Consider the following 12,836-nt stretch of genomic DNA (forward strand, 5'->3'; position numbering starts at 1 on the left):
CACCCCCGGCCCATCACATACACAAAATTCGATACACTGCATATTTGTAGCGTGGATTCAAAATTTGATAGCGGGGAATTCTGGTATCCAGAAAAAATGCACTGAAAAATGTGGTGCAGGGCACACTCTCAAAGCATGTACGGAAACAAATGGAGGCTGGGTCCTCCAAGGAAATGCTCTGGCAGACAGCCAGAGCATCTCTACAGCTGCTGTGTTCCCCTGCTGCTCCGGCATGCTGCCTCAGCTTGCCAGAAAAAATAAAAGCAGGGCATGGTTTGCGGCAGCAGCAGGCAGCGGGCCCTTGGAGTGCTCATGGCCTGCGGCTGGCAGAGTTCCCCAGTGGTGCGCGGCCCTGACTGAGTCCCAGAAGCTGCACGTGGCAGCATGGAGCTGGCCTAGCCTGGTCTGCTGGCGTATGCCTTTACACCAGACCAGGCTGGTTCTGTGCCAGCTGCCAGAGCATCTCCTTGGGGGACCCAGCCTCCAGTTGCTTCTCAGCATGCTCCAAAAGTGTGCCTCGTGCTGCTTTTTTCCGGTGCATTTTTTGGTTTTTGATACCAGAATTCCCCCTTTCAGATTTAGAGTCCTCACTGCAAATATGCAGCACAGGGAACATTTTCTCATGTGCAGGGTGCCTTCTGTGGTGCCGCAACCTCCACTGAGACACCGCAACACACACACACATACATACGTGCATGCTCATGTGGACACAGCCAATGAGTTTTTCCCAAACTTAGTCAGGACTCTGAGCTAGTCCTTTTTTGGCAGACTATCTTCTTCCTCTGTCAAGGCACTTCTGCTCCTCATTGCTAAGACCCTTCCCTTTATCTCTCTCTAATAGGAGGGACCTCCCAGCCTATCTTATCTCTCTTAAAGGGCCCTTTCCTTTCTTCCCTATAATGGAGACTGAAGGTGGGGGGAGTGGGGAGGAAGAAGAGTTTGTTACAGCCCATCTCTCTTCTTGATACCTTGTATAGCTCAACTTGATATACATTAATAGTAAGATATCCTTAATTCATATTTAAATCTTACCACTTTTAAACTAGTTCATTTTGTTTAACAAATATTTTAACTTAAAGATGTTTAAAGATGTCCCCAGAAGATGGAAGGATTCTGTCTTTATGAAGATTGTATGGCATGAACAGTAACAGTTCAGTCATTCCCCATATTTTCCTGTCTCTGAGATACAACCCTTTTCTGCAGGAAAATCATTTAAGTGTCTGGTAGAGTTCAAAGGAAAAATTGATAATATCACTTATAATTTGCATGTGTTTGGGAAGTCTTTTAAAATTGTGAATATGTGCACTGGATCTTGGATTGAGACCAGCAAGTCATTTTAGAGAAACCACTGAATAGCTACTGAGTCAAGTGGTAACAGCTTTCAGCCTTGGGCCACCTGGTTTGGATTTCCCACAGGGACCACAGGCATTTCACCATGAAAACAAAGTGCAACCTTATTTGGTTTCTATTTTGTATCTGTTAACAGGGGATTCAATACCTAACATTTTTAGAAAAGCTTAATCTCTACTACAATCAAATCACATCACTTTCAGAAGTATTCCGACTTCATAGCTTAACTACACTCAAGGAAGTGGACCTTCGATTGAACCCTGTTGTTAAAAATGAATCGGATTATCGTCTTTTTGTTGTGCACATGCTGCCTAACTTGAGGCGATTAGGTATGTAGAAAACAGAACAACGTATTACTCAAAATATTTTGCTTTTACATACAAGTGTTAGACATTTTCTATGAAAATAACTTTTTGTTTTAAAAATATATATGTGAATGGCAAAGTGCGTACTAGGAAGCATTTCACAGCTAGTGCCAATGATCAACAGGTACGCTAGCTGTTGCAGGCACACAAAAGGTAATGGGAAATGTGAAGACAACGTGCTTAAAAGTCCATTATCATAGATGTATGGGATGTTATTTAATAATAACAGATCATTCAAAAATCAAATTATAAATGACCTATGAGTATCAAATAGTTTTACAGACTTTTAGTGTGATTTTGAGATATGCTCTGTATTGGCATAACAGTAATCCAACTGGAGTCAATGGAGTTCTTACTATTGACTATAGTGGTAGTAGAACAAGGCCAAGTCTAAGGGCTATAGAGACTGCCTCCCTATTTTATTATCCGTGTGTTGAAAGTGCCAAATGCTTTCTCCGAGTAAAGATGTTTTCAGCAAGAGTTCTGAGTAAACACGCTGAAATGTTTTGTTCTGTATTTACACTTGCATTTTTATGAATCTATACTTTGATTTATTAGATGCACAGATATGCACAGAACTAGCTTACAAATTAAGTGTATACGTAAATGCTTCGATACGAAATCTTAATCATTTCCTTTCTTCTTGCATTTATTTGGATTTCAAGCTTCTTGATAACAAGCCTGTGCCAACAGCTGAACCGGTGTGACTAGTGGGTACTTAGGGAAGAAATACATGTCCTGCCCTATTTAGGAAACTGTGCCAGTTCCTCTTTTGTGTATAATTGTTGGATAGGCTCACAGAGCTAACTACTTAAAAAAAATTGCAATGATTCTTTTCCCCTTGCTAAATTAAGAACAATGAACTATTTTCAACAGAAGTTTGCCTGTCTTATTCTACCAATACACTGTTTTCACCAAAGTAAAGATATGAGGATCCTAAGAAGGGGAACACTGAGGATGTCCAACTAAATTACTCTAACAAAAGGTTTCTTGGAAGAAGAAAAAAAGTAGATGCTAGTCTGTCCCTCCCTTTTATTGCTGCTAGGTGTCCCTTTTATTTGTTGACTAGTTAATTACCCAAATTTTATCCATGCATTAGTTTTATAGATGCAGTTTTCCTTTCTGAGCAGACTTCAAAGCAGATTTTCATAGCAGGCAATTTACTCTTTTATGTCTGTGAGAGTAAAATCATCATCTGCTTTCAAGTATAAAGTACATTTTAAAGCTCAAGGGAGAAATCCTGGCCCCTCTGGAGTCTGTAGAATTTTTGCCCTTGAATTTAATGGCAGTGGGATTTTACCAATAAGTCACTTTTCTTGGGCTCTGATTTTATTAACAAAGAGGTAATTCCAAATTTCCATGATGTAAACCACAGCGGAAAACCTTTTTTCCAGACTTGGCTATTCCCAAGCGTCATTTCCTGGCTGCCTTGTATCCTGGGTAGGTCCAAAAAACAAAGACCTGCCCAGGTAAATCAACAATTGCTGACCTGCTGCTCTCTATAGCCTTCCAAAAATTACTATCAGGACTAAGAGAATCATGCTATTCTGTTGTAGTAGGATTCGGTTGAAGGTAAATGTTTCCCAAAAATCTAGAAATAGTACTTCCCTCTTCAGTCCAAATTAAATAAAAAAAGACACCAAAATATATTTTCCCCACCCTACAACGATGGTGGTGCAGTATCATCCAAGAAAAGGGTTGTCTAATTTCTAAGCCACCAGCAACCAAATGCCTGGTAGGCCTCATTACTATACCATGGTAGGCCTCACTTCTAAGCCACCACTACACCACAAATGCCCCCCACTGCTGCAGTGTGCACCCATGTGGATGCCCCTCTGACTACTGCACTATGCTCCCTCATGGGTAAGCCTGACTAGTACTGTGAGCCTTGGCAGATGCCCCCATAGTTGGCACTACACCCACCTCTTCTATTTACTACTGCCCCACACCCCCAGGTTTACCTTCAGTGTGCCAAACCACTCTGCACTGTGCCTCAATTTCTGAGGTGCAGGCAGGAAGCAGAAGCCAGAGGAGGAAGGGGCAGCCTGGAGACTCTGGCCACTGTTGCAGCTGGATCAAATGGGAAAGTGGCAGTTGGGCCCAGGGACTGCAACTTAATCCCCCTCAGGCAACACACAGCCCATGGACCACCAATTGGACAGTTATGTTCTAAAAATATTAGTCTAAATTCAGGCACTTGTTTTTGCTAGTGTTGGTATTCACAAAAATAAGAATTTAACCTTTGTCTTTGTTTACCTTAATCCTTAATTCTGATACAGTAAAATTCCTGCCTTTTCTGTGCATCACTTAAAGCTGGTTTTTAACTTAATACTTTAGAAGTTCTGCAGAGCTGTTCCAATTCCTTCAGTTATATGCCCTAATGAGAACATTAGTGAAACAGATTCTGTTTTGTGGGGATTATTTTTCTAGATGACCGGCCAGTGAGAGACAGCGAACGAAAAGCATCATTGTTGCATTTTGCTACAGATCATGCATTTGAGCTAAAAAATTCTTCACCGGCAGCAAGAGGAAATGAAATGGAAAGGTATGAACAAATGAACATAAGGATTTGGATCTAGAACCAGGCAACAACCCAGGGCAAATCTGGTCTGTGGGTCATAGGTACCCGACTCTTGCTTTAATGCACTTTCTTCCTTCAGTAAAAACTACTATTATAGTATGGGTTAGTGGAATTGAAGGTGGGTTCTGAAAGAGAATTCTGGCAAAAAGTAATAGCAAAGTAGCATAATCCTCATTTTGTAGATAGAAAGCTGGGGCAAAGCGATCAACCAATTTGCCTAAGCTTATATAGGAAATCTTGGGTAGAACTAGGAATTGAAACTTGGTCTCCTGAGTTCCAGTCTAGTACGTGACTCACAAGAAGGTGTTTCCTATAATCCAGTACCTTGTATGAGGGTTTTTTTTAACCTAGTAAAGAAACTTGACTGGTCCATTACATAATAAGAAGTAGTGCTAAATGCCAAAGCACCAAAGTAAAGTGAAGAAGTTTGACAGCATCTTTTTCTTTAACAGACCTGGCCCAGCAAGGGTACAGTACATTAATTCCATGTCAAAAAAGTGTTCAGTGCTGGATGAAGAAGATGAAGCGGTACTAAACTTAATTGCAAAGTGTGAATGGGACTTGAGTAAACCTCCTGGAATAACAGGATCTGCTAAGAAGGACCCTGAAGTTGAATTTCACACATTACAAAGTATGTTGATTTACTTTTGCAGTTCCTCCTCCCCCATAAAAATTTTCATATTTACTGAGTAGTTGAACAGGATGTTTTTCAATATTTAAAGGCCCTAACTTCTGTATGTCTTTTCCAATATTTTCAAAATACATCGGATTAGAATTTAATACACTCCACCTACTTTGCTTACATGGAAGCAACACACATTTCTAAACCAGATTGGCATGCTTTTGGTATTCCACATTTGAATGAAGACTACTTTAAAAATTAATAAAACTTGTGCTGTCTCCTGACACATCTCCAGTAGAAAATTTGCAGAATACTCAGTCTAAAAATCACAGACTAAATACTTTGTAAAGGCCCTTTGTAATATTTTTTCTTCATGGAATATTAATTTTGTTTACTCCCATACCACACATACCTGTTCCCAAAAAATCAGCCCCCCAAAATTGGGGTGCCTGTCTTAAGCAGGAAAGCTGATTTTCTGCCCAGAAAAGATGCATGGTTTATTGTTCTTCACTCCACAGCTGTTAACAATTGTCTCTCCTTTTTAATAGTCTTGCTGTTCCACTAACCAAGTTAGCCCTTCTTAGGGAAATGTTGCTATCTGCTAGCTGTTCCCTGTCTCATCTCCTATTTCACAGCCCTAAAAACTTAGCTCTTTTCAAAGATCATAGATCCACCCATGGAAACCAATCTTCAATAGCAGCTAGGGTTACAGCTTTTAGTTAAGCAGGAAAAAGAGGGTAAGTCAGCTGAAGATTAGGCTCTGACCCTGTTCTGTGCAGCAGGGAAAAATCTTTTTTCTCTTTATTCTGCCTCCCCAAAAAACAAGGAGCATATTTTATGTGTGAGCATTCTACATGTGAGAGAAAATGATATCTTTTTCCAGAAATCCCTGTTGGAATCCTAAGAACTCCAGGCCCTTTCACTTTCAACTTGAGCTGTTCCTATATGTTGGATAGCTACTGTCCAAAGTAGCTATTACTGGCTTTGCATTTTTCTTTCAGTGTGAATATGGTGGATGTGACCCCTGTGGAAGTACCAGGAGGTTTGATTTCTCAGACTAGTAGAACTTAAAAAATCCAGGTGTACTGTATACTGACTCCTTCCTCTCTTTCCATTTTCACTACCTTTCCTCCAATTCCTTGTATGAATTGAAGTGCTGTCAAGGAATTCCTTGCACACTGCTGACCTCTACAGACAGTTCCATGTCAAAGATGGGGAAAAAAAGTTTTTGGTAATTGTGTTTTTGAAATACTACATGAATTGAATCTTTTCAGTATTTTTATAAAATATCTTCAAAACACTGAAATATGTAAAAGCCAGTCAGGTACAGACTGCAGTGAGAGTGAAGATAAACTGCTATAAAATTTTAGAACAATGTGTATAGCTATTATATTGCAATGCTGTTAAACTGTAGTGTAACATTTTTATAAAAATCCTAACATTTTAATGAAATCTATTATTTCCTAAGGCATCCGTGAAATTGATGATAAGGACCTTATCAAAAATCAGAAGCCTGATATTAGACCCACCAGCCTACAAACATGGAAGCAACAACAAGCAAATATGCCTGTCGTAAAAAAGGTTACTACAACATGTTGCATTGCCTTCCAGTATTGTCTGGCATACAGATACTACTATAGAGGTTTCAGGCAAAAACACCATAAATACTTAGGTGCAATCTTATGTGTGTGTGTATCCTTTGGGTATAAGGGACATGCTTTTGAATGTCTGAAGCTAGTCCTTGCCTGCTATATTTGCCTTAGTGCAGTTGATAATATTGGCTTGTATTGTGACCTGGTGTGCTTCTGAGGTTCCACGTGAGGTTCCAAGCAAGATATGTTGTACTGGTGTAAGAATCTTGATCCATGTTATCAGTCTACCCCTGTCTTCACCTCCGTTATCTCTCTTTGCTTATTACTTTGTCCTTGTCTTTACCAGATAGCAAAATGTATTCCTGTTGCTACCTTCAGTTTAGCTCCCTTGGCAGAAACAGGATTGGTGACTCTTGTGCTGATGACTCAATTCTGGTAGCTGCCACTGTTTTAATTGTGATCTCATTAAGACCTGCTCTGTACATGGTGAGATAGTTAATCTAACATGCCTAATAATGCTGCCACCCATAGAGCTGCGTCAGTGGTAGCAAAATTGGAAATTTTGACACTCACTTTGCATTCTGGACCAGTTAATTTTAGAGAGAGTAAAACAAAGTGCAGAATGGAGCTCTGCTTTTACTGCTTGGCTGGTTCAGTGCTTGACAGATAAAAAAAATCTTTGGCAGTACTGGGTGGATGCAAATGAAAAACCAAAGCAATAAACCATTAATTCATTCAATTATCAGTGTGCAGGTTGGTTTTGATGCCAAGTTAGCACTCAACTGATAGCTGCCAAAATGCAGGCAGTATAATTATTAATGCTTGGAGCCACAGCTCCTATAATCATTTAAAAATTTCTTATCATTAGTGCCTTTGACAACTCTTAAAAAATAAAATCAATACAAACAGATCTAATGTTCCCACTTAGGCTTCTTTCTAGTAAGCTTAAAGGTCAACAGCTCCACACTCTTCTGGGTCAAGGGGAGAGCAAGTTCTAAAGCCTAGCTTCCGTTCATGGAGAATAACTGTTCCTTTTAAACCAAAAGCACTTCAACTTTAGCATAGCCATTTCTTCTAAATACATATTACTGCGTGGGGAAAGAGACTAGTGCAGGCTATATTCCAGGTTCAGCACAAGGACCATATTACTTCTGTACTTCTAGAGACATTACTGACTGCCAGTTGCTAGTGGTAGCAACTGTGTACTATTCAAGGTGCTGAGTATTGCCAAAACCCATTATTATTTGGATCATTGAATACCACAACCTTTTGTTTTTGCCTTACATTTTTTAAACAAGCAGTATCCCTAAGATGACCGATATCAGATTTAAATGAGACAGGTCTGGAGGCTGGGTGTTTTCAGAGGGCTCTCTGTGGCCCTTTCATGGGCTGACAGAAACCAGGTTTTTTATATCTCCAGCAAAATTAATGCGTGTTTGTAACACAGAGAGGTTTTCCCTTCCTAGCATTAATTTGGCTAGCAGAGATTCCAGTTTCAGTAGAGCTATGGAGTGTGGGCCAGTAATCTGAGTAAGTAGCTCAAGCCCCCCAAAAGTTTATGTACTCCAGTGGCTGATATAGGCTTTAGATTAAAGCCCATCCATACTGCAGTCAGGCCTTCATTTTTCAGGTTAGAAATACCCAAGTTTCTTAACCTCAAAGTCACATCTAAGTTTTTTTTGTGAGGTAGTTATTATTTAAAGCAGTGAAGGTTAGGAGGGACAGTCCTGGAATTATAGGGGGAAAATTGTACTTAAAGACAGTAAGAGACTCATACTAATTCTCAAAAGTGAAGTTGGAGAAAAAAGTAAGATATGAATGTACCTAAATCATAGTACCATAGTACTTAGGGTCGGAAGGGACCTAAACAGTTCATCAGGTCCGACCCCGTGCCCCAGGCAGGAACAGGTGCTGGGGTCATATCACCCCAGCCAAATATCTGTCCAGCCTCCTCTTGAAGACCCCCAAGGTAGGAGAGAGTACCACCTCACTTGGGAGCCCATTCCAGAGCCTGGCAGCCCTAAGTGTAAAGTAATGTCTCCTGATGTCCAGCCTGAACCTTCTCTCTAAATAATTTAAAAATGGTTATAGCAGGTCACTGACACCACCTGCTCAAAGAATCAAAGATTTATTGTACTGAAAAACGGAGCAAGTGAATGGAGGAAATAAAGAGAACCAGAAAAGAGCCAACGGTTACAGATGTGCTGTGCCATAAAACATGTTGTTTCTGAGATGATAGTCACTTGCTGAAATCCCAGCATGTCTGCTTCTCCTGTTATTAGGCAAAAATAATCAACAACCTGTACTAAAGAAACAAGTGCAGTCCTGTGAGGCTGATTATCAAGCCAAATGGAAGTCATCCAAACTGGGATTTTTCTCATACAAGGCATCAATATTTAATACATTATATATACACACATTAAATATGTATGAGAAAGTAACAGCCAAACCCAAAGTTTTCCTGGTTCCCCTAGCTCCTCTGCAGCTTCCTTAAAATAAGTGACACAATTTTATAAATAGGCAGAGAGACGGGTAAAAGAATATTTATGCCACTTCCCAAGGTTCCCATCAATCAGTTGCCCCAAGCAAAGTGTGTACAAGGACTGCAGATGACCAGAGAGAGAGAGCCCTCATTCAGAACACATTCTCTGCACTAGCACCGTGAAAGATTAGCCCCCTACCTTGAACACCTCAGAGAAGAAACCAGAGCCTATGAAAGTGGAATTATTTTTTCAGTAACCCCCTGAAATTTTGCATCATTTTAGGGTCAACAAATAAATATTCAGAACATTTCACTGCATTGGAACAGTGAAATATTTAGTAAAAAGTGACATGTAAGATGAGTACCCTTCTCTGCCTGTAGAACTGGCTGTTGTCTGTATCATTTTAAAAGCTCTCTTTTCATCTCTCATGAAGTGGAGGGGGAGTGAAAAAATGTAGGTGGGGGTGCCAACCAACTACTTCCAACAAGTACCATATTACTTGAATCCAAGATGAGGTATCTTTTCCCCATTGAGCATGGAGAAAAAATCTTATCTTGGATTCGAGTACAAGGCAGAGGAGGAGGAAGGTGTTTGCTATGGCTCTGACTCCAGGCCTGAGTCTTGGTTGGAGCTGGAGTCAAAGCCCCAGGAGCTCCCTGCTGCCCCCCGCTGCCTGTCCCACACAGCGTCTCCCCCCTTCCCTCCCTCAGTGTCAGGTGTGGCTCTGGCTCAGTCCCTTCCAGGCAAAAAGCACTTAAAGGCTCTGTCTCCTGCCTGCCCAATCAGCACTGGTACAGCTCCAGCCTGCACCTCCATATACTTTGTGCCCCAGAAGGAAATAGAGCTGGAGTTGTGTCTGATGGTAGGAGAGGGGAAAAGGAACACAGCTTGTAGGGAGTAGAGGGGAAGGGAGCAGAGGCTATGGGGCACAGGTGGGGAAGGGGACAGTGGGGAAGAGAGGGGCAGGGGCTGTGGGGGGAAGGTGCTAGGGCAGAGGCTGTGGGGCTCAGGGGTTGGGGGTGCAGGTAAGCTGCAGGAGGAATAAGTGGGGGGGCAGAGGGCAAGGAGTTACCTGGATTCCTCAGCCTTGTGACCCCCTGCTGCTGCTTTCCTCACTATAGCTGTGGGGGGACAAATTTTAGACTACCCTCCAATAATTCGATTTTATACCTGAAAATTATAACAGATTTATAAATTTTCCACATATAGAGTCTTTTGGGGCACCGTCTTAAATTTAAAGTTGTCTTGGATTCAGATAAATACAGTAAATGTTTCCAAGTACAATATGTCAAATAGATTTCCATGTCTTTTTTTAGTATGATGTACAGTTAAGGCCAGGAAGTTAAAGACCTGCCATTTTGCTGGGCTGCATGGAGACATGACTTGTGCAGTAAGCATCTCCAACTATGTTATACACATCTTGAATGTGAAAGTGCAGTATACCGCTTTTCACTGAGCACAACTATATGAGACGTTTACTTCAGAGCTGACTAGTTAGCCCCGCAGTAAAGCTTTTGTGTTTACATTTTTGTCCCTATTAGGTCGCAATAAACTAATAAACACCGCCATAGGTTAGTACTTTTAAATACAAGTAGTATCCTGAAGGGACATTTTTTACTCTACAGCAGCATACATGCTGACAGGGCTGGCTGGGGCACAAGGGTGCTTCAGTGTGGGGGCTGCTTGCCAGCTAGCCCCCACAGTGAAGCACCCTCATGTCCCAGCCAGCCCTGCCGCAGCACATTGAGCCAGGTCAGAGCAGTCCCAGGCTGGCAGGCTGTCCCCCAGGCCCTCTGCCAGCCAGAGCTGCTCCAGCCCGGCTCAGTGTGCTGCAGTCCCAAGTGCACATATAAATGCAGCACCCGGGAACAATAAACTCCAGCACAATATGTCCTTGAGTTTATTGCTTTGCGTTAAACACCCATTAAGCACTCAGTAGGAGTGCCTGCACAGGGAATTAGTACAAAGTATTTAGTGCACTGTAAATTCACTTCCTAGGTTACTGTGCAGTCAGCTCCCCAAGTACAGAAGCTTTAAGTCTTTGGTATTTGGGATCCAAATGGTGATAGAGTTTGCTTTGAAAGTGGGCTAGAAACTTTTGAAAATAAATTTATCTTAAAAACTGCTCTGGATCTTAAACTACTAACAGAACATGGGTAGAATTCAAAAATACAAATATCTTGACACTTAAAAGCAGAATATTTTTCAATAGGTATCATCATTACCAAACTGTCCTGAATCCTCAATCCTATGGATATTACTCAAACAGCAGAAAAGATAGAGAAATCTATATTGGATGCTTATGATAAATAAGAAATTATTTTCAAAGGTTAAGCTTTTTTTGTTTTCTGTAGGAAAAGTCAACCAGCTCTCCTTTCAGTGACTTTTACTTTATCTAGAAACTCTTGAGCCCTGCAAACTTAGCATTAGCAGGTGCTGAAACAGAACAATTTAATTTGATTTAATGAAGGAAAACAAATCTTGTAAACCCTGTTTCAACACATACCCATCACATTTCTTGTACAATTTTTGATGACTATATGCTTTCTACTTACTATGCATGAATATGTTTAACTCTAGGGTGTTAGTTCCGAGAACAGAAAGATGTCAAAAGTTCAGGATGCTGATGAAGGTAACAATTATGTTTTGTGTTCACTTTGTGCTTTATGTTTGTTGTATATGTTTAAATTATACAAACAATTTTCTGTGCAGTTTTCAACAAAACAATTTTCTGTGCCCTAACCACACAAAGGTTAAGTAGTTTGTAACCTCATTTGTCAATAATAGGCTAGTCAAATTTAAAAGGACTACTTGTGTAATACTATTAATTTTACTGTACAGTAAGCTTATTGACAAATCAAGGGTAAGGGTTTTACCCAGCATTAAGATAAAATAATTGATTCTAGCTTTTGATTTATTGATTTCATGCTAGTAATTGACACTTATCACAAAAAATTAAGTTACTCATTGTTAGTTCTGTAATTTGAAAACATTTCATGTCCATAACTTATGCAATGATTCAGCATCCCTTGCCTTTCAAAAGCATGGAAAAGCTAGAGAAGCAATAAACACCCTGTTTCTTGAATAAGCACTAACAATTTTCATTAATTTTAGCTCATCCTCTTTCTTCCACCACCAGATATTAAATTTACTACACTTTTTAAATGAAAATTGCTTTGGTGACCCTTTAGCAATGATTTTTTTTCTTACATCTTTCAGGATGCATACACGCGCACACACACACACACACACACACACACATTGCTTCCTACGTTGTAATTTAAGGAAATAAAATAAGTTTCTAAAACATCTCTTTTTGTGCTAGAGTATAGAAGTTTACCTTACTGTTCACCAACTCCAGCAGTTGAACAAAATATCATTAAGCAGGGCTTTGAGAAAAGGAAAAATAGCAAAGTAACGTTTTCAGAAAACAAGACTCAAGATCCTCCCAAGGGAGACCCTAATCTGAAATTTCTGGATGAGGCTGAAGCTTACAGGAAAATCAGAGCCTGTGCTAACTTCACGCCCCATCCAGGTAACCACCATTCTTGTTCAGTTAACCTCAACAGTGCAAAACTTGTATGCATATTTATATGGAAATGTCTGGTTATAGCAGTATGTATATTGCTATAGCAGTTCTACTACTACTTTTGTTGTTGTTCTATAAGGACTTTTAATCTTTAGTAAAATGAAAATCAAACTAAAGAATGCAGTGAATTTCACAGTTTTCTTCAAAGTCACATACAATTACTCTGACTCAGTCTGTGAACTCTTAAAAATCAACTTAAATATGCATCTTGTGCGCATTTTTATTGACCAAGTGGTTGATGGACCATTGCATCT

General features: G+C 40.3%; 1 protein-coding gene across 3 annotated transcripts in view; it reads left to right on the forward strand.

Annotated features, from left to right (window-relative positions):
• CEP72 (centrosomal protein 72) overlaps positions 1 to 12,836 on the forward strand; it is a 49,603-nt gene that overhangs the window by 5,047 nt on the left and 31,720 nt on the right. For 2 of the 3 annotated variants that reach the window (XM_014602802.3, XM_019485502.2), the window contains exons 3-8: positions 1,487 to 1,679; positions 4,146 to 4,260; positions 4,749 to 4,927; positions 6,387 to 6,499; positions 11,574 to 11,625; positions 12,319 to 12,528. In XM_014602802.3, the coding sequence (XP_014458288.2) occupies positions 1,487 to 1,679; positions 4,146 to 4,260; positions 4,749 to 4,927; positions 6,387 to 6,499; positions 11,574 to 11,625; positions 12,319 to 12,528 (862 nt within the window). The remainder of the gene's footprint in view (positions 1 to 1,486; positions 1,680 to 4,145; positions 4,261 to 4,748; positions 4,928 to 6,386; positions 6,500 to 11,573; positions 11,626 to 12,318; positions 12,529 to 12,836) is intronic. The other variant, XM_014602810.3, reaches the window with a different exon arrangement.

This window comes from Alligator mississippiensis, chromosome 5, assembly GCF_030867095.1.
Source record: "Alligator mississippiensis isolate rAllMis1 chromosome 5, rAllMis1, whole genome shotgun sequence".
NCBI classification, from domain to species: Eukaryota; Metazoa; Chordata; order Crocodylia; family Alligatoridae; genus Alligator; species Alligator mississippiensis.